This window comes from Cynocephalus volans, chromosome X (genome assembly GCF_027409185.1).
Source record: "Cynocephalus volans isolate mCynVol1 chromosome X, mCynVol1.pri, whole genome shotgun sequence".
In the NCBI taxonomy this organism is placed as follows: Eukaryota; Metazoa; Chordata; class Mammalia; order Dermoptera; family Cynocephalidae; genus Cynocephalus; species Cynocephalus volans.
The window spans coordinates 105,051,192-105,075,867 of NC_084478.1; the positions used below are offsets into that span (position 1 = coordinate 105,051,192).

The 24,676-nt window shown below is 34.3% G+C and overlaps 1 protein-coding gene across 2 annotated transcripts in view; it reads left to right on the forward strand.

Moving 5' to 3' along the window:
- Positions 1-24,676, forward strand: part of DIAPH2 (diaphanous related formin 2) — an 834,932-nt gene that overhangs the window by 260,936 nt on the left and 549,320 nt on the right. For both annotated transcript variants that reach the window (XM_063083053.1, XM_063083052.1), the window contains 2 exons: positions 1,676-1,975; positions 9,256-9,370. In XM_063083053.1, the coding sequence (XP_062939123.1) occupies positions 1,676-1,975; positions 9,256-9,370 (415 nt within the window). The remainder of the gene's footprint in view (positions 1-1,675; positions 1,976-9,255; positions 9,371-24,676) is intronic.

The following is a 24,676-nucleotide window of genomic DNA, read 5'->3' on the forward strand; positions in this document are numbered from 1 at the left end:
TTGCCTTTCAAAGTATTCAAAAAATCCATTTATATACAAACGTTGTAGGATAAATAACTAATTTCCTGAACTTTACATTTTTCCCACAATTTCTTTGATCTCGACCAAGACTGTGAAAGTTGGAAGATTTCCACAGTTTTACTGCATTAAAAATAAAATTAAGAGAATTTTGCATATTTTAATCCTGTCTTTAATTCTTCCTAACCTCCAGAAAGGATTGCATTCCAGGAGAGAACTGTCATTTGTTAAATGTAACGTTTAACTTGTATATGTGTATATATACACATAAACCTTCATATATGTGAATAAAATATTTGGCAGTGTGCAGTGAATGTTATGAGAAATATTTCCATGATCATGTCTACCTATGAGTGTTAACTTTTAATATTTTTGTAAATAAGTCAGTTCTTTATATTATTTTCCCAAAAATAAGCTTCAGCTTATTTTATAAAGATATTCTAAGTTTAAATTAAATAGTACAAGTAGAAAGTTTGTATTAATAAAGGTAAGAGGACTTTCTCCCCAAATAAAAATAACACTACACCAAGAAATTTTGTTAGTTTTAAGCCTTTTATTCAGTTAATCTAATGTTATATCTTGATTACAAAAGATACCTATTCGTTGGTAGTGATTTTTTAAGAATGTTTATAATGAACAGCTCCACTTTTTTATTCATTTATTTTAGAAAGTGAACCATTGTGATCAGTAATGGTTTAATGAAACTGGTACAGATGAATTACCAAAACACAAGACAACATGGAATGCAGTGTTCTCCTTCATCTGTTATTCATTGTCATTAGAGAATGAGCTTGAAGTTACTTTCTACAAATATAGTAGAAATAAGTTATACTCTCTTCATGATCCAATCTGTGTGAATTCTCCTCATGGCAAGTGACACCCATTCATGAAGACGTAGTTTGTTGTAGTTGAAAGAGGACTGCACTAGGTGTGAGAAGAACCACATTGAAACAATAGTCACATTTCAGTTTGTGCAGCCTTTGGTTAGTCATTTAACTTTTTTGCAATTAAAGTTTCCTCATCTATAAGCAGTGAGATAAAGGTGAGATAAAAATACCCTCTTTACATTTCAGGGTTATGATAAGGATCAAAAGAAATAATAGATTTAAAAATGTTGATAAGCATATATTACTCTGCAAATGGATGCTACTTAGTATTAATTATTGGTATCAGAAGACAGCTAAGTTACTGGTGCTATGAAACAGACTCTTTGTGTAAAGCTAATTGGTCCCCAAGGGAATCGAATGCATGACCTTGTATTAATTATCCCGTATTCAAACCAACTAGTATAACAGGCCCAAGCCATATACAGTGCTTCTTCTTTGCATATATGTATAATGAAAGGTAATTTCTCATTATTTTGGAGGAGTATTTCATAATACTGGAAAAGTTGGAGGATGCCAACTTTCCTAGCTTTAATGTGTTAACAGAAAGGAGTCGCTGTCCATAGTTTATAATGCTTATCAAAAATCTACACAAGTCTTTTTCATGTACTCTTAACCCTTAGATGTTGCTAAATATTTAAGATATTTAAGATATTTAGTAACGTCTAAAGTGTATATAATCTTAAACAAATCAACCACAAATGTCTACTGATATGTGTTCTTTCTGCTATATTTTATTATGAGTATTTAAACTTGGATTATTTATATTTCAGGGACGTGGACTCTTAGGTTCATCAGGAATTCCAGGCCCTCCACCACCTGCACCAGTACCACCTCTACCCGGAGGAACTCCTCCTCCCCCTCCTCCTCCTCCACCTCCTTTACCTGGAATGATTGGTATTTCAGCACCACCACCACCACCACCACCACCTTTGTTTGGGGGACCTCTTCCACCACTGCTGCTTGCAGGAGTTCCTCCTCCCCCGGGAGCACCACTTGATCTACCTTATGGAATGAAGCAGAAAAAAATATATAAACCTGAAATTTCCATGAAGAGAATCAATTGGTCAAAGGTAATACTATAAGTAGACTTTTTTGCCTAGCCATAGGTGATTATTAATGTGTGAATAACTGCATTGCTACGTGTAAGTTATAGGTGCTGTATAATGTTTGAGACTATGACTGCTTTCTCTTTTGCTTTCCTTTGTAAGATCAATGTATTATGTCCATCTTTCAGTCTAGTATCTAGATAAATGATAACTCCCCAGATAGCTTGAAATTATGAAGAAAGCAAAAGGAAAATTAAAGTGGTGTAGAGAATAATATTTGAAATATGTCTACAAATGAAAAACCATTTTGATTCTTTTGCCATTGTTACCTTTAAGTACTATAACTTTCTTAATGTAATCTTTTTTTTATTAATGAGCCTTGTTATCTTATTTTCATTCTTACAGAATGATTTTTTTGGGGGGTTTAAACCTTCAGATGGTGTGGAATAGTTTATAATAAACTAATTTAAATAGTGACATAACCTAATTATTTTTTGATATGGTATATAAAAATATTCTCTTCTGAATGCTATTTTACTTTGTTATTATTATCAAATAATATGTTTCCCTGAAAAGGTTATAAAGATTGACACAGTTCTCATTCTGTGGGAACTAATCTTTTAACAAAAATACATTTACCCAGACCACCATTTGGGGAAATGTCTAATCAAAGAGCATACTTAGAGTGATATGTGAAAGTGTTTATGTAGTAAGTTGGTTTGACCAGAATGATGGTTAAATCAGTTTTAAGAGTTAAGCATATACCTGTGCTTGGCTTGTAACAGTAAATGAGGTATAAATGGATTTACAATGTACTTATTTTTAATTAGGCACAATCTACCAAAATACAGGATCCAGAAGCTGTTGGCCCATTTATGTGTGTGTGCAAATGCAATATGTTTATTAATTTAGCAATTTAGCATATAGTATAATGGTACTTACATATCAGAAAGTATGATGATGTATACTAGAAAATACATAGTGGTAATCTTGGGTTTCATTGTAGTGGCTAAGTGCACAATTATCCGGAGCTGGACTGCCTGGGTTTATTTTTAATTTTTCTATTTTATCATTACACATGTAAACATTTTTTGTGGCTCTTTACCAATTTATCTCTAGCTCCCTCTCTCCTTCCACCTTTCCCACCTCTGGTGGCCTCAGTTCTGTTCTCTCCTTTTGAAAGTTCAAGGAATTATTGTGATTGTTGTATCTTTCTTTCCTTTTTTTTTCTTCCAGTTCCTACTTTGAGTGAGGACATGCATATTTCTCTTTCTGTACCTGTCTTATTTCACTCAGCATAATTTTGTCTAAATTCATTCATGTTGCTGTGAATGGCAGAATTTCATTCCCTTTTATGGCAGAGTAGCATTCCATTGTGTATATATACCACATTTTCTTATATAGTCATCCGTTGATGGACATTTAGGTTGGTTCCAACTCTTAGCTATTGTAAATAGAGCTGCGATGAACATGGGAATGAAGGTATCCCTTCGATGTGATGATTTCCATTCCTTTGGGTATGCACACAGCATTGGGATTGCTGGATCATATAGCAGTTCTATATGTAGTTATTTAGGGAATGTCCATACTGTTTTCCATAACTGCTGCACTAATTTACAGTGTAGGAAGGTTCACCTTTACCACATCCTCACCAGCATTTGTTATTATCTGTCTTTTTGATACTGGCCAATCTAATTGGAGTGTGGTGATATCTCAGTGTGGTTTTGCATTTCCTGGATGCTGAGTGATGTTGACCAGTTTTTCATATGTCTGTTGGCCATTTATGTATTTTCCTTTGAGAAATGCCAATTCAGCTCCTTTGCCCACTTTTGAATTGGGTTATTTGGTTTTTTACAGTGTGGTTGTTTGAGTTCCTTATATATTCTGGATGTTAATGCCTTGTAGGATGCATAGTTTGTGAATATTTTCTCCCATTCTGTAGATTTTTTCTCTCTGTTAACTGTTTATTTTGCTGTGAAAAGCTTTTTAGTTTGATGTAATCTCATTTGTTTATTTTTTCTCTTGTTGCTTGTGCTTTTGGGGTCTTGTTCAAAAAGTCTTTTGCTCAGTCCTACTTCCTGAAGTGTTTTCCATATGGTTTCTTTTAGGAGTTTTATAGTTTTGGATCTTATATATAACTTTTTATTCCATTTTGAGTTGACTTTGGCATACTGTGAGAGGTACAAGTCTAGTTTCGTTCTTCAACATATGGATGTCCAGTTTTCCCAGCACCACTTATTGAAGAGACAGTCTTTTCCCCAAGTGTACGTTCTTGTTGCCCTTGTCAAAGATCAGTTGGCTATAAGTATGGTGGTTGATTTCTGGGTTTTCTCTTCTGCTCCATTGGTCTGAGTATCTGTTTTTATGCCAGTACCATGCTATTTTGGTTACTATAGCTTTGTAGTTTAATTTGAAGTCAGTTAGTGTAATGCCTCCAGCTTTATTTATTTATTTACTTTTTGCTCAGGATTGTTTCAGCTATTTGGGTCTTTTGTTGTTCCCCATGACTATTAGGATTGTTTTTCTATTTCTGTGAAGAATGTCATTGGCATTTGGGGATTACATTGAATCTGTAGATCACCTTGGGTAGTATGGACATTTTCACAATATTAATTCTTCCAATCCAAGAGCATCAAATGTCTTTCAGTCTTTTTGTGTCCTCTTTAATTTCTTTCAGCAATGATTTGTAGTTCTCCTTATAAAGTTCTTTCACCTCCATAGTTAAATTGATTCCTAGGTCTTTTATTTTTTTGGTGACTATTGTCAATGGACTGGTTTTCTTGATTTCTTTTTCTGCTAGTTCATTATTGGAGTATAAAAAAGCTACAGATTTTCACATTGTGATTTTTGTATCCTGCATCTTTACTGAAAACGTTTCTCAGTTCTAAGAGTTTTTTTGGTAGTGTCTAGGTTTTTCTGTGCATAGGATCATGTCATCAGCAAATAGGGATAGTTTGGATTTGTCTTTTCCAACCTGGATGCCCTTTAATTCTTTTCTCTTGCCTGGATGCTCTGACTAATACTTCCAATACTATGTTAAAAAGGAGTGGTGAGATTGGGCATGCTTGTCTTGTTCCTGTTTTTAAAAGCTGAATGCTTTTTCCCATTTAGGATGATACTGGCAGTGGGTTTGTCCCATATGGCTTTTATTGTGTTGAGATACTTTCCTTCTGTGTCTAATTTGCTAAGAGTCTTTGTCATGAAGGGATGTTCAATTTTGTTAAGTGCTTTTTCTGCATCTATTGAAATAATCATATAGGTTTTATCCTAGATTTTGTTGATGTGGTGTATCACATTTATTGACTTGCATACACTGAAACATTGTTACATCTCTGGGATGAATCCCACTTGATCCTGGTGTATAATTTTTTTGATGTGTTGCTGTATTCTGATTGCTAATATTTTTTTGAAGAGTTTTGCATCTATGTTCATCAGAGATATCAGCCTGTAGTTTTCTTTTTCTATTGTATGTTTGTCTGGTTTTGATATCAGAGTGATGCTGGCTTTATAGAATGAGTTTGGGAGAATGGCCTCTTTCAATTTTTTGTAATAGGTTGAAGAGAATTAGTCTTAATTCCTCTTTAACGGTTTGGTAGAATTCAGCTTTTCTTTGTGGGGCGACTGCTGATTACTCCTTCAATCTTATTGCTTGTTATTAGTCTGTTCGGGTTTTCTATTCCCTCCAGGTTTTCAGATTTGTGACATATAGTTGTTTATGTTAGTCTCTAATAAGTCTTTGTGTTTTTATAGTATCAGTTGTAATATCTCCTTTTTTGTCTGTGATTTTTTTGGAGGCAGTCTTCTCTCTTCTTTTTTTTTTTAAGTTAGCCTAGCTAATGGCTTGTTTAGTTTATCTTCTCAAAGAAACAACTTTTTGTTTCCCTGATCTTTTGTATCATTTTTGGGGTCTCTATTTCATTTAGTTCTGCTCTGATCTTAATTCTTTCTTTCTGTTTACTAATTTTGGGATTGGATTGTTCATGTTTTTCTAGTTCTTTGAGGTGTTCATTATGTCATTTATTTATAATCTTTCTATTATTTTGATGTAAGTGTTTATTGCATTAAACTTCCCTCTTAGTACTGCTTTTTCAGTATCCCACAGGTTTTGTGTAGGATTTGTCTTATTTGTTTCAATTTTTTGATTTCCTGTTTCATTTCTTCTTGGACCCATAGGTCATTCAGGAGCATGTTGTTTAATTTCAGCGTAATTGTATAGTTTCCAGAGTTTTGCTTGTTATTGATTTTTAGTTTTAACCCATTGTGGTCTGAAAAGTTACTTGAAATGATTTCAGTTTTTTAAAATGTGTTGAGACTTGATTTATGACCTGACATATGGTCTATCCTGGAGAATGTTTCATGTGCTAATGAGAGTAATGTATATTCTGTAGTTGTTGGATGAAATGTTCTATAGGTATTTTCCAGGTCCAGTTGGTCCAAAGTGTAGTTTAAATCCTGTGTTTCTCTGTTGATTTGTTGCCTAAACGATCTGTCCACTGCTGAGAGATGGGCGTTCAGGTGCCGTACTCTTATTGTATTGGGATCTATCTCTTTCTTTAGGCCTAATAGTGTTTGCTTTATATATCTTGGTGCTCCAGTGTTGTGTGCATATATATTTATGATTGTTATGTCTTCTTGCTGGATAGATCATTTTATCATTAGATAGTGGTCTTCCTTTTCTCTTCTCATGGTTTTTGGTTTAATGTCTATTTTATTTGATACAAGAATAACTACTCCTGTTCATTTTTGGTTTCCATTCAGGTATATGTTTTTCTATCCCTTCACTATTAGTTTGTGTGTCTCTTTATAGGTGAGGTGAGTCTCTTAAAGACAGCATGTAGTGGGGCCTATCTAGCTTTTGAATCCAGTCACTTGGTCTGTGTCTTTTGATTGGGGAGTTTAATCCATTTACATTTAAGGTTGTTGTTGAAAGGTATTGTCTTACCCCTGGCATTTTATTGATTTTCATTTGAATATTGTAAATATCTTTTATTCTTTTCTTCCCCTTTAATTTGTCTTTGATGTTTGTTGGTTTTATGAGGTGGGAATATTTAGTTTTTCTCTTATTTGCATTTTTGTTCTACCATTGAGGTTTGTTCTTTCTTGTGTTTTTGTGGTACTAATTATTGTTTTTTGGATTCCAGATGCAGGACTCCCTATATGACTTCTTTCAGGGCTGATTGTGGCTTGTGAACTCCCATAGTTTTTGTTTGTCTGGAAAATATACTGTTTCACCCTCATTTTTGTAGGATAGCCTTGCTGGGTGTAGTATTCTTGGCTGGCAGTTTTTCTCTTTTACCCTTTTGAATATATCATCCCATTTTTTCTGGCTTGTAGAGTTTTCAGTTGAGAAGTTTGCTGTTTTCTTATAGGGGCTCCCTTATAGGTGACTTGACGCTTTTCTCTTGCTGCTTTTAGGATTCTCTCTTTGTCTTTGAGCTTTGCCAGTTTGAGTATAATGTGTCTTGGAGAGGATCATTCTGGATCAATCTGTTTGGAGATCTTTGAGCCTCCTGGATCTAAAGGTCTGTGTCTCTCTGTATACCTGGGAAGTTTTTCGTTATTATTTTGTTAAATAGGTTTTCCATGCTTTTTCCTTTCTTCTCCCCTTCTGGAATACCCATGATTTGAATGTTTGTGCATTTAAGGTTGTCTGCTAGCTCTCTTCATTTTTTAAACCTTTTTTCTTTTTTTGTCTGTCTGGGTTATTTTGAAAAGACTGTCTTCAAGAGCAGAAAATCTTCTGCTTGTTCTAGCCTGTTTAAGCTCTCAGTTGTGTTTTTTATTTAGTTGAATGAATTTTTCAGTTCCATGAGTTCTGCTAAATTCTTTTTTGAGGTATTGATCCCTTTGTAAATTTCCTCCTTCATATCCTGGATTTTATTTTCTTCTTTATTTATGTTGTCTAACTGAGTCTTCTCATATCTCATTGAGTTTCCTTAAGAATGTTGATTGGAATTCCTTTTCAGTCATTGAAAGTGATTCCTGTTCTATAGGGTCTGGTATTTGAGAATTACTTTATTCTTTTGGTAGTATCATATTTTCTTGGATTTTCATATTTCTAGTATCTCTACATTGATGTTTGGTGGTCTGGTAGAGCAGCTGCTTCTTCTGTTACTCTGGAGTGGGCTTCAAGGAGATAAACTTCCTCTTCTTTTTCCAGTCTCTGCTGGTGACTCTCCTTGTGTCAGTGCAGTTGAGTGTCTGGCAGGCCATCTGCATGGTGGCTGTGGCTGTCACTGTGGTGGTGAGCTGCTTTTTTCGGGAGCCCTTGCTGTGGTGGTGGTTGTGGTGAGCTGCCTGCATGGAAGTGGTGTTTTCAGCATGGTCTTGCCTGCTGCCAGGCAAGGAGTGCCGCCCACGGTTCTTGCCTAGGACCTCATGCATGCTCCTGCCTTCTGCCAGGCTGTGGGGTCAGACCCCTGCTCCTGCCTTTGACCCCATACATTCTCCTGCCTTCTGCTGGGAGGTGGGGGGTTCCCATGGCTCCTGCCTAGGACCCTCTGTGTGCTCCTGCCTTCTGCCAGGTGGCATGGGCTGCCCAAGTCTCTTGTCTAGGACCCTGTATGTGCTCCTCCTTTCTGCCACATAAAGGTTGCTGTTCACAGATCCTGGCTAGGACTCTGTGCATGCTCCTGCTTTCTGCCAGGTGGTAGGAGCTTCCCACAGCTCCTTCCTAGGACTCCATATATGTTCCTCTTGACTGCATGGGTTTACATCTCAGCTGTGCCATTTACGAGTTTGGGAAGCCACTTAAACTTTCTGGGGCTCAGTTTCATCATCTTTAACATGGAGATAATAGTAGGTCCTGTGTTGAAGGATTACTGTGAGGATTAGAAGAGTTAATGTATGGAAATCACTTAAAACATTACCTGGCACATAGTAAGAGGTATGTAAGTGTTGGCTATTATTATTGCTGTTGCCTTCAACCTAATAAGTGAACATGGGGAATTCACCTTTCTGAGTTTCAGTTTCCCTATTTTCAAAAACCCAGAAGTAAGAATGTATGTGAGTTGGGGGAGGGATTTACTAAATTATTTTTAAGACTCCTTCCAGTAGTAAAATTTTTAAAATGTAATTTGCGCTACTGCCCATTGCTTTCATGTAACTTTTCTGCACATCAATAGAATTCTGAGAGTTTCCCAATGAATATTTATTTTAAAAGTGTTATTTTTATAGATACTAAAATTGATTTAAGCAATAGATGAATAAAGGAACTGTCATTCAACCTTGCTGAAAGTGAATTCTTTGAAAAATTAAATATGAAGTAATAATTTAGAAATTTAACTTTATTGTTTTTGTTTCAGATTGAGCCCAAGGAATTATCTGAGAACTGTTTCTGGTTAAAAGTTAAAGAAGAAAAATTTGAGAATCCAGATCTCTTTGCAAAATTGGCACTGAATTTTGCTACCCAGATAAAAGGTACATTTTATTTTTTTTAAACATAAATTCCTGATTCCAATATACTGAAATTCAGAGCTTTGCTAAAAATTTCTGGTAATGTGCATATGTGTAATTTTCCCACAGCAGACAAATGAATAGAGTAAATCAACATAGTAAGTGTATTTTCTCTACTAACTAAAGGAGGAAAGATACTTTTCTTTTGAATTTCATTTTGCATAAATGTTATTATTGTTCATCTGAAAAGATAAGTTTTAGTTTTATTGTTTAATATGTATGTTATATCCCTTCATTGTAAAATTGTCATTTTTACTGCAAAGCAGAGGCGATGAATTTGTGTATCATATACTTATCAATTTGGTTTCCTTGGAAATTATATAGCTTTTCTTATAAGTAGATTTTCTGGTACCTAGTAAGTATAGTTTGCTGATTTGATAATAGAGTGCCTTGTTTATGGTAGATTATTAAACTCTTGTGAATTTTACACATAAGTTTGGTACTATGCAGGTAACTTCTCAATGTCATAAATTAATCATTGTGGTTCATGAATTTTTGGTATTTTATTTCAGCATGACTGTTTCACTTCTAATTATTGCAGAAGTGAGAGTTCAGTTAGGCATAGAAATTTTTTCTGTCTGAATAAGTCTTTACAACTAAGAAATGTAAATATTCCATAGTCTCATGCCCTTCAAATTAGCAGCTTTACCATTCATTTGTCTGAATTGTCACAACATGCCCTAGAATGTGAGAATGTGAGTTTTGGAAGATTCAGAGAGAGAAAGAGAGGTGAAAATTATTCCTTTTAACCCTTCTATCATATCTTGCACACTGGAGGTGCTTGTGTTGTGGTTGTTGTTCCTTGAAGGTTGAAGTTCACACTCACACAGAAATCTGCTGTGATTAGAATATTCTGAAGAGTTTTGACATTTAAAAAAAATTCTTGCCATTACATCTACTTATTTTTTTAATCTTATTTGGTATAGTAGATGTTACATGTAAAGGGTTCTTCAGTGACTTCAGACATTACTATTTATTATAATGACTTATTAAAATTGAAAAATTGCTTATAGCAAAGTATTCATGCTTATAATAAAGCATTTATACTATATAGCAAATAAAAATTGTAGAAAAAAAAATTTCTGTCCTAGACTTACAACTTCTTCCGCAGACAGAATTATTATTACTAATTTCTTGCATTGCCTCTTAGAATAGTCTGTGCTTGTAGAAGCGTATATGTATTTATTGTTTTTTTTTTTTATTCCTTGACATTTTTATTAAATACACTTGATACACTTGGAGATTATTCCATAGGCGCTTGTGTGTATGTACTGTGTTCTTTCTACATATTGTATAGAATTATGTGGTATGGACCTACCTTAATTCATTTAACCAGTACCTTGTTAATTATATTTAGATTAGTTCTAGTCTTTTATTATTTCAAGAAATGTTGTGGTGAACATGTTTCTACTTATGCCTTTGTGCACCTATGTGGGGCTATCTGTTGGATAAATTCTAGAAGTAAAATTCGTCATAAAATGCTGTATACATTGGCTGGCTGGTTAGCTCAGTTGATTAGAGTGCAGCCTTATAACACTAAGGTCATGGATTTGGATCCCCTTAGTAGGTACTGGCCAGCCACCAAAACAAACAAACAAAAATTTTTTTTAAATCTGAAAGATATTACAAAATTGTCTTCCAAAGAGTTTGTATCATTTTACAGTGTCACCAAGAATATATATGAGTATCTGTTTTCCCCTAACCTTTACCTATCTCAGAGGTGAACATGTTAAATCATTGGTGTTATAATTTTTACTTTTAAAATTGGGAGTGTGGTTGATCAGCTTTTCTTCTCTTCATAGACAGTTTTATTTATTTTTTTTTCTGTGAACTTCCCTTTCCAGTTTTTTGCAAATTTTCTACTGAGCAGTAACTCTTTTGCTTCTTGATTTATTTGTATTGAGTCCTAGAAGAATCATAGATTTCATAAAATTTTAGAGTTAATTTGGACTTTACAAGTGATTAAGTACAGATGTTTTATTTTACAAATGAAGAAACTGAAATTAGAGACAGAGAAGTAAGTGCAAAACCCATTAGAAAGTTTCTAACGGTGGTGTGGTATAGTAGGAAATCCCGAGGAAATAGAGGCATATATACTTGCAATCCAGCTGTGATACTTGTAACCTCAGAGACTGAATTTTCTTATCCGTAAACTACGTACACTAATGTTTACCTAGTAGTGTTGTGAGTATTAAATAAGGTTATATATTTAAAGCACCCAGCACAGTGCTTGGTATGTAGCACTGTGGTATTAATAGACATTAATTCCCTTTTCCCTTCCATATAACCTGTTGTTTGTGTGTGTGTTTTGTTTTGTTTTGTTTTAGTTACTGACACTTAATACCACCCTTAATTTAGCAAGAGAATGTCCTGCTCTTCTGTGCAGCAGTTGGTAGAGCTAATCAGTTACGATAGATACTGTAGCTGCCGTAACCTAATCAAACCAATGTAAAACTGAAGAAAAATTATATAAAGGCTCTCGCGTTTTCACTGCTGAGAATACTGCATTTACATTCCTCTTAAGTTTGATTCTCTGCATTTCCTATGTGACACTACTTGTACTTTTATAATTTTGAATATTTAAGTAAAAATCAGTTCAGGGGCACCTTTCATTACCATTGCTTTTACTAAGATTTATTACTGAAAGGACATCTAAGGGATAATTAGACACCACAGTGTATTACAGACATAGTATAGACAAGACAAATTTTAATGATACAAAACGGCCTTTTTAAAAATTAACACTCAATAACTATTGATTGATCTTACTGTAATAGCAGAAGTACCTTGTCATTCTCAGTGTCTTCATTCTTCATGTGGTCAGTAGGTGGCAGGATAAGTAAGAAATCAGTAGGAGGCTCTGGCTCCATCAGACTTAAACTGCATTGTCCTGGCTTTCCCAGCTCTGGGGCGCCACTTTCTTTCCCATTCTGCCGCTCCTTCCAGCTCACTCAGCTGCATCCTGGAAGGAGCAACACACCCATTGTTTCTCAACCTATTTCCCAACCTCTTAGACCCAGTGAGGTCCAAAACCACTGAGAACTTCCCCCTGCTGCAAGGGTGTTGGAGAGCTCATGTCTCTGTTCTCACAAAATGCACTGTAAAGCAGTACTAGTCTATGTTTTCAAGAAAATGTTTAAGATTTTAAAGTAGCTTAGGATTGCTTAATAGAAAAAAAGCTTTAACATACACTAGTTCTTATATCTGTAATACTTAAATGTATAAATATTTGATATGTGAAAGTACCATAAAATTATACTATTTGAATTACTTATTCTTAGAGCTTTAATGACAATTATTTTTAAAGTTGTATTACAAAATAGATTATGTTTTAGGATAGAATGGAAAACTCATTTCATTTGGCTTAAGAGTACTTTCTATGTGCAAGGTACTATACTAAATCACAGGGAATGAATAAGGTCTTGTTTATGCACCAGGGAACTCATAATCTAGTGGAGGAGGTAGTCAAGTTGTAGTAAATGCTGGAATATTTCTTAAAAGCTATGGGATCACAAAATGGAAATAGTTAATTTTGAGTAGGGTAAATGGAGATCCCAGAGGTGGTATAATTTGAGCTGGACCTTGAAAGTTAAGTAGAATTTCATTATAGAAAGAAGGGAAGATGGTATTCTAGGCATAGAACACCACTGTTAGAGTATTAGAAAAGCTTGAGACAAATTAAATTTAAGACTTTTTTTTTTTAAGCAAAGAATAATTCATGAATTGGGCAGCACTCAGAACCAGAAGAGGTCCAGAGAGCTCCACCTAGCAGTGTAAGCAGTAATCTTTTATAGACCAAGAGAAATTATCTCATTGGCTACAGCTAGGCATTTATCTTATTTGGACATAGTTCAATGAAGCATTTGCCTTATTTGGATATGGTCTGATCACTTGGCTGCCTGTGATTGGCTGAACCTTAGCTGTTTATTACAAAAAATATACTCCTAAATTAGGTTTTGGTTTGTTGGGTAAGAACTCAAAGTTCAAGGACAGTAGCCTCCTGTTGATTTAATTTAATAGTAGGGAAGGGTGAAGCATATACTGTGCTGAAAGTACAGATAGCAGCCTGTTGGTTTGGGACTGTACAGTGAAGAGACTTGGGTGTGAAGGTGATAAGGAGAACTTCACACTAAAGAATTTGGGTTTCATTTTTGGAGCATTAGAGGCCCAATGATTTGATGATTAACCCTTGAGCGGGCCTTTGGTGGACAGATAGATGATGGGAATTTACAGATAGATGATAGATCATTGATTGTGAATAAATATCAGTAGGCTAGGCAAGATATTATAATATCATGACCAGTATGATTTCTTAATTTTCATCTCTAAGGTCTCTTCTAGTCTCCAAATCCTGTGTTCTTGTGCTTATGATATTTAGGTTTTCCTTATAAGCCATAATGATGTCATATGACGAAATATATTTCAAAATGCTCTCTGGGTTAATGAAATATGTGTATTAAGGGCAGTTGGAGAAGACCCTGTTAGTACTTTGGAATATACATTATGTATGTAACTTGGAATTTGTATATGTGTTCTAGTTTTAGTTTATTATTCAATTGATACTTGGGGACATGTAATCACCAAGGCTATAATGATAGTGTCATTTTCCTTAAAAAATCTATAGTAATTATAGATAATAGTGATATTATATAAGAATTAAAGTAATGATGGTTAATATTAACTAAATTCAAAATAATAATAAAATATGTAGCTTATAACTGCTAATTCTAATTAGAATTTCTAGGGTTCTCCAGAGGCCTCAGGAAGAACAAAGATAGTCTGTGTGGAAGTTGTAAGCAATTTCTTTGGTTTTAATGTTGCTTGGAGGACATATAAGAAATAAACTGAGGTGAATAAAATTTAGCTTCTTCAATAATATATTTCTATGGTGCAATTTAGTTTTAATAACAGAAAATTGAGGTGTTATAAATATTTCAAAGTCATATAAATGTCATTTTGCAATGCCCGAAATATTAGGCATAGCTTTAAAATTTATGGTGGAGCTGAGTTTGACGATGTATGTAAAAGCACTTTTCCTCAAGGATCATATTTTAAATTGTGTTTCTTAGTCTTAGAATCAGCTGGCTCCTTTTGAAGATGTCCACCCTTGCTTGGTTGCTCAGAAGTCTTCTGTGTTTAGTGAAGTAATGAAAAGACAAAAGAGTGGTAAAATCTAATTCATCTCTGTCTTCATAATATAGAAATTCTTGGAATTGACTTGAAAGTAATGAGATGTCAGTTTAAAACTGTGCATCCCTTATAAGATGGTGCTAAAGTGTCCAGAGAGAACTGGTGTCCTAATGAATAATTTGTCATCTTAAAAAACTTGCATGCTTTTGTACTGTAACCTTTAATACAGAAGGAAACAAACTAAGAAGGCTTAATTCTTTCAGGCAGCAAGGTAAAAACCATACTTACCTGTCTTACTTCATTTGGGCTGCTATAACAAAATACCATAAACTGGGTAGCTTATAAACAAGAGAAATTTATATCTCATAGTTCTGGAAGCTGGGGAGTCCAGGATGAAGATGCCTGCAGATTTGGTGTCTGATGAGGGTCCATTTCTCATAGACTGTGTCTTCTCGCTGTGTCCTCACATGGTAGAAGGGGCAAGGCAGCTCTGTGGGATCTCTTTTACACAGGCACTAATCTCATTTGTGAGAGCTCTGCTTCATGACCTAATCACCTCCCAAATGCCCCACCTCCTAATACCATCACTTTGGGGGTTAGGTTTCAACATATGGATTTTAGGGGGACATAAACATTCAGTCCATTGCAAAATCTGTACATAATTTTATCATTTTTATTATATCTCAAGTTCTTTTGATTTTTATATACAAACTGATCATCTTTGTCTATCACTTTACCAAAGCTTTTTTTCATTATGAACATTTTAAGTGTTTCAACTTATAATGACACGTTCATTTCTAGTGGGCATTTTCTAGCATCAGTTACCTCCTTTCTGTAAAAGAGTGAACAAGGTGTATATTTAAATCCTTAATCCATTTTGAGTTGATTTTAGTATACGGTGAGAGGTATGGATCTAGTTTCATTCTCCTGCATATCGATATCCAGTTATCCCAGCACCACTTGCTGAAGAGGCAGTCCCTTCCCCAGTGAATAGGCTTGGTGCCTTTGTCGAAGATCAGATGGCAGTAAGTGTGTGGGTTGATTTCTGGATTCTCTATTCTATTCCATTGGTCAGTGTGTCTGCTTTTATGCCAGTACCATACTGTTTTGGTTATTATAGCTTTGTAGTATAGCTTAAAGTCAGGTAGTGTTATGCCTCCAGCTTTATTTTTTTTGCTCAGCATTGCTTTGGCTATTCGTGGTCTTTTATTGTTCCATATAAATGTCTGAATAGTTTTTCCCATTTCTGAGAAAAATGTCTTTGGAATTTTGATGGGGATTGCATTGAATTTGTATATCACTTTGGGTAGTATGGACATTTTCACTATGTTGATTCTTCCAATCCAAGAGCATGGAATATCTTTCCATCTTCTTGTATCCTCTCTAATTTCTCTCAGCAGTGGTTTGTAGTTCTCATTATAGAGATTTTTCACCTCCTTTGTTAACTCAATTCCTAAGTATTTTATTTTTTTGGTGGCTATTGTAAATGGGCAGGCTTTCTTGATTGTTCACTATTGGAGAAAAGAAATGCTACTGATTTTTGTGTGTTGATTTTGTATCCTGCTACTGTGCTGAAATCATTTATCAATTCCAACAGTTTTTTTGCAGAGGTTTTAGGCTGTTCGATATATAGGATCATGTCATCTGCAAACAGGGACAGTTTGACTTCATCTTTTCCAATCTGGATGCCCTTTATTTCCTTCTCTTTTCTGATTGCTCTGGCTAGTACTTCCAACACTATGTTGAACAGGAGTGGTGAGAGTGGGCATCCACCCTGAGACAATAAAACTTCTTAAAGAAAACATAGGAGAAACACTTCAGGAAATAGGACTGGGCACAGACTTCATGAATACGACCCCAAAAGCACGGGCAACCAAAGGAAAAATAAACAAATGGGATTATATCAAACTAAAAAGCTTCTGCACAGCAAAAGAAACAATTAAAAGAGTTAAAAGACAACCAACAGAGTGGGAGAAAATATTTGCAAAATATACATCTGACAAAGGATTAATATCCAGAATATATAAGGAACTCAAACAACTTTACAAGAAGAAAACAAGCAACCCAATTAAAAAATGGGCAAAAGAGCTAAGTAGGCATTTCTCTAAGGAAGATATCCAAATGGCCAACAGACATATGAAAAAATGCTCAACATCACTCAGCATCCGGGAAATGCAAATCAAAACCACATTGAGATACCATCTAACCCCAGTTAGGATGGCTAAAATCCAAAAGACTATGAACGATAAATGCTGGCGAGGCTGCGGAGAAAAAGGAACTCTCATACATTGTTGGTGGGACTGCAAAATGGTGCAGCCTCTATGGAAAATGGTATGGAGGTTCCTTAAACAATTGCAAATAGATCCACCATACGACCCAGCCATCCCACTATTGGGAATATACCCAGAGGAATGGAAATCATCAAGTCGAAGGTATACCTGTTCCCCAATGTTCATCGCAGCACTCTTTACAATAGCCAAGAGTTGGAACCAGCCCAAATGCCCATCATCAGATGAGTGGATACGGAAAATGTGGTACATCTACACAATGGAATACTACTCAGCTATAAAAACGAATGAAATACTGCCATTTGCAACAACATGGATGGACCTTGAGAGAATTATATTAAGTGAAACAAGTCAGGCACAGAAAGAGAAATACCACATGTTCTCACTTATTGGAGGGAGCTAAAAATTAATATATAAATTCACACACACACATACACACACACACACACAAACCGGGGGGGGGGGGAAGAAGATATAACAACCACAATTATTTGAAGTTGATACAACAAGCAAACAGAAAGGACATTGTTGGGGGGAGGGGGGGAGGGAGAAGGGAGGGAGGTTTTGGTGATGGGGAGCAATAATCAGCTACAATGTATATCGACAAAATAAAATTAAAAAAAAAAAAAATAAAAAAAAATAAAGAGTGAACAAGGAACTTCTGAGCCAGAGATACATGCCATTGTTTAATTATAAGTCACAAATTATAGAGAGAGTTTGAGATAGAGTATCTTCTGCCTTCTAACCAAATAAGCTTCAAAATGGCTCTGTCTTTACATATTGGCTACCTCTAGTATTAACGCCATTACTAAAATGACTACTACTAATAATAGTAATAGCAATCATAATAACAGTAATAGCACATTTATTAAGCATTTACTATGTCCCAAGAGCTGTGATAAGTATTTTAAATCCATATGTCATTTAATCCTCACACCAACCCCCAGAAACTTTTATTTTTGTTTTATACGTGAAGAAACTGAGACTATGGGAGATTAAGCAATATGTCTTAGTTACATAGTAAGTGGCAAAAATGATATGTGAGTCTAGGTTTGTTTATAATCAATTCCCTGTGCTGTAACAATGACTTTTAATGACTTAGTAATTTGCACATTTTGTTGCATTGTTAATGGGTCCCTTTTTCATATGGTTAATGATATATTTCCATATATATTGTATTATCTTGTGAAATGTGTAATCCTCTTATTCTGGCACTAAAGACAGTTCTTTAGAGCGCAAACAAAATCCAGGAAGTTGTATGTTATCCAGTAAAGGGAATAAGTTTATTCTTATTATAACTAAGATTTTTAGGCATTTTCTACATAGAATCTATCAATGGTAAAACATGGCTGTGACTTGAAGTCTGTCTTTTAATAATGAATGAAGGAGTGTGGTCTTCATATCATTAGGCATTTGCTAATGATATATTAATATACGTAGCATGCGTAAAGTAATGAAATCAGTTTTTCACTTGGGCTCTTTTAAAGTTAGCTTCATAACATTATAGACACCTTGTATTACTTTAATATGACACTTTTAGCTATGAGTTATTGAGACTGCCTCTCCCCGTTTCAGTAATTTTGCTGATGAACATTATATAGATTAGACACAGTAACAGGTGTTCTGTTGGTAGCATTTGCAAATTACACAGATTCTCAATCATATTTGGAATCATTTTTTCTAACTAAATTAGTTTTATATTGGCAAATAGAAATTATTTATTTATTGGAACATAATGGTTTGTACATATCTGTGGGGTACAGTGTTGAATATCAATACCTGTGAGAAATTATTTACATTGAAATTCAGTGGAAAATTTTAATACTGCTATATAAAACCACAAAGGGGTGTGCTTTGTTCCAACTGTATATTGGTGGCAGTTAAACCAGTTCCTGACTATATCTTGCATTATACAAGAAGTAAGAAAAAGAGGTTTCTGTAATTTGTTTAAGAAATATATTTAATTTAGAGAAGTTTAAATCTGGTAGCTTTCCTGAGGCAATATATATAAGTAATCACTTCAGTCAATCAGTTCTTGTTCATGACAGTAAATTTAATTCATTCTTTTTAATAGGTTATTCAGTAATATGTGGTCATTACTTAGTTTTCTCTAATTTTCAGCTATTTTATTGGTATTATGATGATGATCATTAATATTATTATTATAAATAGTGTTTAACATGTTGTAAGGTAGGTATATCTATTGAGCAAGCTAAATTTTATTAGTTGTCCTTTGCATACTGTATGGGAGATGACCCAAGAAATCCAGAATTATAACTTAAAAATCTCTGTTATTTTAATGCATGCTTGTAGGAATTGCGCTTGAAATCGGATTAACATTTTGTGTATAACTATCATGTTTAAAAAATTTTAACTTCGTATTTTATTGTTGTGGATAGTATTAGTTACCTAAATCTACATGACCCATTACCCCAAAATCTGGCAGATGAAAAGAACACACATTTATTTTCTCACAGTTTCAGGAATCTTGGCAGATCTCAGCTGAGTCTTCTTGGATTTTTCAGTAATTATAAGTGCTATGATATCTCTTTCCTCGATGACTTCAACAGAATCCTAATTGGTCTCTCTGCCTTTGGTCTGTTTTGTTGTGATCATGGCACTCCCATGTTTGGAATATTTCACTTTCTACCCATTGTCTTTAGAAAGACATTGAAATTCCTTCTCATATGTTGCAAGGTTATTTACCTTTCATTCCCCCTAAATTGTGCTTAGACTGAACTTTTATTTCTGGAACAGAGATACTCTGCAACTTTTCACTGAACACACTTTACCAATTCTTCACTTGGCCTCTATTTAGATGACACTTCCATCAGAATGCAGTCTTCACAATATGCTATGGTTGTCTTTACTCATTTGTGGCCCCCTTTAGACACTGAACTTCTTGCAGGCAGGAAGAGGTATTTCCATTTTGTTTACTATTATTTTCCCAGCATGTACCACAGCTTCTGGCAAGTATAAGTATTTTCAGTGACCACAAAAATGAACCACAGTTATGTGTATTTAGTTTCATAGTTCCAAAGCAAATAAAGTAAAGTATGGGTACTAGCCCAGAATTTAGGTACATAGTAGGAACTCAAGGTGTCTTAATTTAGTAATTGATTCAATGCATATAAATGTATATATAATATATACATAATATTCAATATATATGAATCTGTCTCTTGAAAATTCTTATTTCTAATTAAATGCCAAAAATCTGTATAATTGAGTCTGGCTATGGTAGTTTGTTAGTGTTAATTTGCACATTTATGTTCCTATAATTTAGTAATTCACTTCATTTGGGTGTTTTAAAAAAACATATATATATATATAAAATTTCATTCTACCATCTATTTTCTTTAAAATTTTTGAAAGTGAAACACAGCTATATTTTTTTCAAAATTGGCCTGTGGTTGGCATTGTCAATAAAGTTTTAATATGCATGTTTGTCCACTTAAATAAACAGAACTTTAGTGTGCTGAAGTAAATGTCTATTCCTTGATTTGTTATTTGACCCTAGGGAAAACATTTAATATCTTATTGTCTCTTTTGAAACAACTATAAAATACAATAATAATCAATAAAATAGAATAGCTATAAAAAGGGTTTTGTGAGAATGAAGATAAAATATATATCACAAACTCATAACAAGACTGACAAATTTCAACAATTATAAGGATGAATATTTGTTGTATACTTACTATACGCCATGTACTTTGTGAAGTGATTTATATGGATTATTTACTTAATTTTGGCATCTATGCTTTGCTGTAGGTACTAATATTGCAGCCATTTTGCAGATGAGCAAAGTGGAGCTGGAAATGAAGGTCCAGCAGGCTGATTCACTGCACGCTTCACTACTTTGCTATGCTTCCTGCATGAGCAAAGACATGGGAATAGGATGCCTGAATCCACAGCCTGTGCTTTTAAACACCACTTTACTGCATCTCTCTGTGGTGTAACTGTGCCTATTAAAACTCTGTTATCAAAAATCTAAGTTTGAGACTCCCTTATCTGTCCCAAACGACAAGGATAGGCTATTTATGTGTGAATTCTTGCCCTTTGAAGTAACTTATTCTTGCCTACCCAATTCTGCCTAGCTTATGCAGGGTATTAATGCATCTCTCTTAATGAGACACAGTAAAAATGTACTCATAAAGAGACAGAACTGAATGAATCAATTTGCCCACTAAGTGGTTTACAGTGTGTTGAAACATGTCTCTCAATGTAAAACCAATCTAGAAAGAGTGAAAATATATTGAAGTTACTAGCCACCCTTGGTGAGGTTCTCCATGCATGCGTGGTCTGCCTTTGGTTTATCCATGGTCAGATGTTAATACCAGTTTGATTTCTCCCTGCCTCCTGGCACCATTTCCTTCTGCTCTTTGTCATTTGTTGATACTGGCTAAGGATCATAATTTTTAATTTAAATTAATTTTATAGGATCCTAAGCAAAATATGTGATGCATTCAAATGGCAAGGATAACTATTGTGAATTATCAATGTTTCCTCCATTAGAATGGCCTACTGAGAGTTGACTGTGTTTGGCTTAATGTGATAAGAATAGACTGATAATATGCTCCTGGCAATTTGAGAAGAATGTGCTGTTTCCCAGCATGTAATTGCTTTTAATAGAAGGCAACAAAAGTAACTACTTGGTGACATGTGATGCTATTAGGATATTTGTAATTTTCTTTGAAAAGAGAAGCTGGTGTGATTAGGTGCCTTTTGTTCCATTAACAGCAATGATAAAGATGCTATCACTCCTCTCCTAGGTTTTACTTTCTGTTTGCTCTTGCACTGTTGGATCGCATCCCTGTTAATTATTGGCATTTTGATTCTATTTCACATGCTTTTGTTTATTCAATGCTGAAAACTTAAATATTTTAATAGTTGATTATATTATCAAATATTAATATATCTACATGATGGATCAGAATATGCTTCTAAAATCTTTGTGTTATAGTTTATAGGCATTCATTTTATTAGTAAAAATATGACTTGGCATTACGTTTCCTAATCCATTTCAGGACATAAACTGAATTACCTATAAAGATAGAATCACAGGAAATTTCTTAGATTTGAGACAAGGTTTTGGGATACAAGTCTAGCCACTTCTGAATATTTCAGACTAAGGTATAATTTAGCTAATGGGTTTCTTAAAATTTTTTTACCCTTTCCTGAGAAGTCTTCCAATTAGCCATATTCTTTTTCAGGTTCACTTATATCTAACCTATGAAAGCAGTGGTATTTTTCGTAGGGTTTTTTGCTAGAAAGTTATTTGGTCTGCTGATATTGGCTGTCATCTTTATATAATGATGATGCTACCCACTTTAATTAGTAGGGCATGGTGCTGTTTTGATTTCCAATAGTAATGATTTTTGAAACTGATCATTTTATCTATTTTTGCCTAAAGCTTACTGTGACCAGTGACACTCATTTATGATGACAAGGGACTAGGGGTAGAGTTTTGCCCATGGTGCAGAACAAAGCTAACTGATTCTAGTAAGCATTGAATTCATGACCTTGGTGTTATTGGTGTGGTGCTTTAACCAATTTAAACAGCCAGTCACAGGTAGATATATATATGATGACAAAGATAACTCCAGTTGTCAACTGATCTAAACAGCCTTTTGTATAGTCAGTATGAACTTGGTAGTGTTTGCTTTCTATAGTAGAAATGCCTGAGAACAGTTTTATACTATATAGGGCTCTTAAATGTTCCAATATTGAAGACGTTTGAACATGCTTTTTAAATTTAGTACCTTCCCAGATCACAGTATAACAATATATAATTGATCTTATTTTTTTTAAAAAAAGTCAACAAATTCCTAATTTTGTTATTTTCAGGGACATAATTCAATATATTTTAATTAAGGTTTATTGAGAGAGATAATAACTTCTACAAAGCCTTTTCAGCATTATCCTAATATTATGGTATCATTTTCACTTTGTTTCAGTGATAGTCTCCATTTTCTGAAACCCTCAGAGACATCAAGGCAATTACTTACTATTATCAGCACTATCAGATTTAATTATGTGTTTGAAAATACCATGATCATTCTCCTTAGTGGACAGATTATATTTTTGCCTCAATGTTTATATATTGCATAATATTTTTTAAAGAATTATTGCCAATAAATTGGCTTAATTAATTAGAATAGACCCTAGTTAGGACCTAATAAAATAATACTCTTAAGAGTTTGTTCTGCTTTTTATGAATTTTGCAAATGGTTATAAATAGGTAATCCCTTTTTTATAATTTAGTATTTATGTGATATATGTAGTTGCTCTCAGTTATCTGTTTTAGTAAAGGGGAACAAATGTATTGAACTTTAGAGGTATATGTGGAATGAAAAGGCAATTAAATAATTTTATATTAGTCTTTTTATTGTATTTCCATATCTTTAGCTCAGGCCTGTTTGTGTCCTTCCAGACCAAGAGTAAGAAGGAAAAGAATTGCTGAGAACAATCATTGTGTGACCAGATCTTCAGGGATTGTTTAGAGATTTTTTTTCCAAAGATAATCTGAACCTTTTGTCAACAGAGAAAAAAATGGGCTCTAGACCTTTGGGAAACTTGCTATATTGGTCCATTCTCAGACCATAAGTTTTTTCAGGGTCATACATTACAGAAAATCCTGTGTCTCCTATTGAATTCCTTCATGGTCATAAGAATTACTATGGGCTTGCACTGTTTGGGGTGTTAAGTTGCAAGACTCTTTTTGTAGATTGTCTTAATCTCCTATCCCCTTTTTTTGTCTCTTGCAGCAACAGTGATAATGTTGGTCAGGGTCCAAAACCTCAAAATTGAAGTGGTTAGAATTGCAATAAATATATATGAAAAGAATTAATTTATGAATTGTGCTAACTTCAATTTGGTGAAGCATTTTGTTGAGTATTATGTTGGCTGGTTGTGGGTACTCTACATTCCTTAGCTGTTGGGCAGCTGCCAACCAGGAATGTACATATGAATTGGAAAAGCAGCTGTTTAATACGAGAGTGGATATCATAGACAGAAAGGAGTTGATTCATAAAGCATTTGTTATATTCTTCTGAACATTTTACATATATTCATTTAATTCTAATGAAAGAAAACCTGTTAAGATATTATTATTATCTCCAATTATATAGATGAGATAACTGGGTCACAGGGAGTTTAAATGACTTGCCCAAAGTTCATAAGGGTAATAGCTAACAAAGCTGTTTGAACTCAGTGCTCTTAATTACAATACAAACTGCTAGCCTCCAGTTCATTCACATGATGTCAGTTATATAACTGGTAATCTGGATTATTTTTATATATTTATGAAGTATATATATCATAGAAACTGCAGTTCTTTCACATGTCCTGATAAATGCCCCCCGCAGATCTAGGGCTTATCTGGAAGCCAGGATGAGTGTGACAGCGGAGAAGAGAGTTAGTCTGGATCAGCGATATACTCTGGCTGTGGGAGAATTTTCAGACTATCCACGTTTCTGTCTCTCTGAGTCACATCTTAGTCTGAGCAGCAGTATTCATTCTTGGCATCCAAGTGTACTTATTCTAGAATCAAATCTTGGAGGTGACATTTGCAATTTGAGAAGGGCATGAAAAACTCTTAATAGAAGTTGCTGTTGTTTTAACCCCTCCAACTGTGTATTCTTACTGAAAAGTCTTTCCGATTGAAACTGGTATATAGAAATTGTTTCAGAATTTCTTTACAAATAATTGCTATATGATGTTTCACAAGTTTATTTCACTACTATATTAAAGGCTGAGAATTCTAAACCAATATTACTATGTCTTGGTTTTGATATGTCTATTAATCATTATTCCCTACCATCCATCTCTACTAAAAGGAGGCCTCCAG